Source organism: Colletotrichum aenigma, assembly GCF_013390185.1.
Source record: "Colletotrichum aenigma strain Cg56 chromosome Unknown KSG_Cg56_contig29, whole genome shotgun sequence".
Taxonomy (NCBI): Eukaryota; Fungi; Ascomycota; class Sordariomycetes; order Glomerellales; family Glomerellaceae; genus Colletotrichum; species Colletotrichum aenigma.
Window position 1 is genome coordinate 9,342 of NW_023500935.1, and position 3,573 is coordinate 12,914.

Here is a 3,573-nt window from a genome sequence, read left to right on the forward strand (position 1 = left end):
CCCCCCCCCCCCCCCCCCCCCCCCCCCCCCCCCCCCCCCCCCCCCCGGCAACTGCTGTAGAATGCTATGATGTCCCACGATTCCAATTCCAGCCGATAGGGGGTCGGGACCCCTGGTGACGCTCGGACTTCTCAATGGTTCGGACGTCGCCGGCGCTGAGGCCTAGACCTTGAGGCCAAACGGCATGGGCCAATTGCTGGGCAGGCACACGCTGTTCCCGGTTCGCGCATTGCCTGACTCGTGGTCCCGGGGTCTCTGAAGCATGCATCCGCAACAGGCTATTTTTAAAGCGCCCTCCAGAGCGTCCTGGCTCTCCAGGTTCGGCCATATCTAGCCCTGCTTGCGCGCGACGCGGCCAGTTTCCTACAGAGTGGCAATAGGCAAGGAGTCTATGATCAACAATCGCATATCCCGTCGACCTGCCTCCTGTCGCGCTACGAGATCCTCCGCTGCACGCTTTATTATCAGTCATCCTGCGCGTATAGGTATGCTGCATCCGCATAATTGTCGGGCATCATACGGGACTAAGCGTAACAGCAACCAGGACACGTGTCGTTCTAGTGACAACAGCGGATTGGCGATAATTCCACACATCAACACACGGCCCATCGCAGAGGACCAGTGTGGATCAGGACGTTTTCCCTTCTCCAGACCCTTGGGCCCAAGACGACCTTCGCCTGTCTTCGAAATGGTCGACGATTTGCCAACGCTCCCAGGCTCTCTCATATGGGACAGGGGCCGATCGGAGGTGCGCCTGGTCAGCTCGCCATTCTCATCGTCCCCACCCATCGCCATCATCAGGGACATCCGCCCGTTACTGAGCAGCCCAGCACGTCTGAACGCGGTCCGCCATGCTACTGTGTGCTGTTCGCGGGCGTCAGAGCGCTTGGAGGCGGAGACGGCGATGCAGCGTTCGACGTTGGGGCAGGTGGCCGAGCCCGTGCCGCATGCCACAGGGGCGATGCTGCCGCTACACGCGGACTCCGTTGCTTCTGGATACGAAGAGGTGGGCACAACGCAGCCGGCAGGAGCCGTCGCTGCTTTGGCCGTCTTGCTGTCGCGCCTGCCTGCTCTGGAGACCCTCGAGATCCGGACCTTTGACCGGGTCGAAGATGAAGAGGATGACGAGCAAACCGCATCTCTAGCACTAGGAGACCCCGTCATCTCCCTCCTCTGCCGGGAGATGCTTTCGGCCGGCACCATGGCCTTCGCACACGTCAGGACGGCCAGGGTCGTTGTACCATACCCGGACGATGACCCCGCCGCGGAGTTCGGCTTTTACGTCAGCGCAGACACTGTGCTACCCCTGTTTTACCTCCCGCAGGTCCGCACCCTCGAGATGCACCGCGTTGAGGACGGTGGACGGTTGGTTTCATGGCCCGCCGGGGCAGGCCCCGTCTCCGCGACGCAGCTTAAAGAATTGGTCATGAGCAAGGCCCAGCTGACTGAAGCAAGTCTGGACCGACTTGTGCGAGCATGCCCAGACCTGGAGGTTCTCCGCTGGGAGCATGTTATCGATGCCGAATACGCCCGGTCGTGGCTTGACTTGGACGCGCTGCGCACATCGCTCGAAACCCTGAAGCACTCGCTACAGGAGCTCTCCTTCAGCGTGATTCTCTGGACATCCACAGCTATCGACTGCGGCGAGCAAGGGCCGTGGGGTATTCGGGGCACGCTGGCGTCACTCAGGGGGTTCTCTCAGCTTAAGCGCATCACTATCTCGCTACCGGTACTACTTGGGTGGAGAACAGATAACTCGGCAAGGCTCGCCGACGTGCTCCCCGCTAGCATCGAGTGTGTTACAGTCACTAACGAAATGTTCTTCTGGTGGCACTCCCGATGGGACGACGTCAAGTGGGAGGCGGACGACCCAAGCGCCCCAAGGTGGCACACACTCGAAGCTAAAATCACAGAGTACCTGGAGGCTAGGCCGTCAAGCTTAAGGCAGCTCAAGGTCGAGGTTTGGACAGCCGGTGAGACATCACGGGCTGAAGAGTTAAGAGACAGGCTGACATCAGTCGGGGCTGCTACTAGTGTTCACGTCACTGTTGAGCTGAGGTCATAGTTACGGAGGCTAAAGGAGGTGAAAGGACGGAGGACTACAGACATATTATACAAGTCAAGAAGCCTTTACTTATGGTAAGGTGACTGGTGCCTCGGGTGGAATATCTGGTTGATAGTAGCTTAGCTGCGACTGAGATCACTACGTAGTCTCAAGAATCATCAAAGAAGCTATTAGGAGCCCAAAGACCCAAACGCATATGTAGTAGTTACCCACCAGCCTGTGTACGTCTAACATCAGCTAGAGCACCCTCATCTCACCACTGATCCCATGACTAAGAACGTCTAACGATACCTTGGACAGGGCAGGGAAGCATATGACGTTTCTCAGTGTTCATAATAGTCTGTTTCCACAACGGACGGAGAAGTGCATAGATAGGCTAATCTAACCATGTTTTTCTTTGGTCTCTTTTGCTCTTTGCCTTTCTCAAGCATCTCCTCACACCTTAAAGCAGCAGCTGACACTGTCTCAGCATGCAGTATGTTCTTGCCATCTCGCCTTTTGCAAATGCATATTGCAAATGCATATAGGCCTTAAACTAACCCCCTAGGCCGTAGTAGGCAATCATATAGGAAGTGGGATGTTGCTGCCATAGCGCTGACACTATAGGTAAGGGACAACATTAAGCTACCCAACATAACATAACACAACAAATGGAGGTGGTGCCTTTGCCTATAGTTAGCAGGCTGGCGCATAACCCCTTTCCGACCATCAAGGCCAGTAGCAGTGACTGCAATTATCTACAGGCCTTGTTTCTGCTGTCGGAAAAACAGCTAAATGTATAGTGTATATAGTTGAACTAAGAAGAGCCCCACGCTCACATACAAATTACACTAGATGCCTTATTACTAGTAGGCAGGCCTAGAAGAGTACACTGACTGTTGTACCAAGGACCGTTAAAGCTAGACACGATGTTCAACAGCTATAGGTAGTCACTTATGCCTTTGACTACAGAAGCAGCAGCAGCATCCCGTCAGGGCTAAAACGTCATACCACAACACAACGCCTAGGCCGGTTGCCGCACAAATGAGCTAGGTAGTCCGAAGTTTCATCTTTAAGCCACTCTAGTGTTCAGGAGCATTATAGGGGGCTAATTCTCTTGCATCCCGCCGCTAGGTTCTAAAACGGGGTGGTGAAATCAGGGCTTCACACGAGTTCAGTCGCATATGAACAATCTGCCCACTGAGGCTTCACTCATTGACTTCAAAGGGCCACGGATCAGCTGTACTCATAAAGATAGCGGCAAGTGGCGTCAAACCGTAGCCGGGTCCAGGACTCCAGCCCTCCGTGAAAGCAGCGACAACTTCAAGTTATCCATAAGCTAGCAGTGGGATACTGCGTAGTACTCCTAGGGTCGGCCTCTCGCCGGCTACTGGAAGATACGGACTATATACCTTAGGTATAGCTTATCCCAAAGAACTGAGATAGCAGGACGAGGTTGATGGACGTTTTGCAGGCACGACGGACCACCCTAGTATCTTAGCCAAGGTAGAAGTCAATATGCAGCGGGA

At 55.0% G+C, this 3,573-nt stretch overlaps 1 protein-coding gene across 1 annotated transcript; it reads left to right on the forward strand.

Moving 5' to 3' along the window:
• Positions 1 to 688: 688 nt before the first annotated feature.
• On the forward strand, positions 689 to 2,065 carry CGCA056_v015091 (uncharacterized protein; the record flags this gene model as incomplete). The annotated part of the gene is made up of 1 exon (XM_037330332.1): positions 689 to 2,065. One exon carries the CDS (start codon positions 689 to 691, stop codon positions 2,063 to 2,065), a length of 1,377 nt encoding a protein of 458 aa, XP_037171278.1.
• Between the last annotated feature and the right edge of the window lie 1,508 nt (positions 2,066 to 3,573).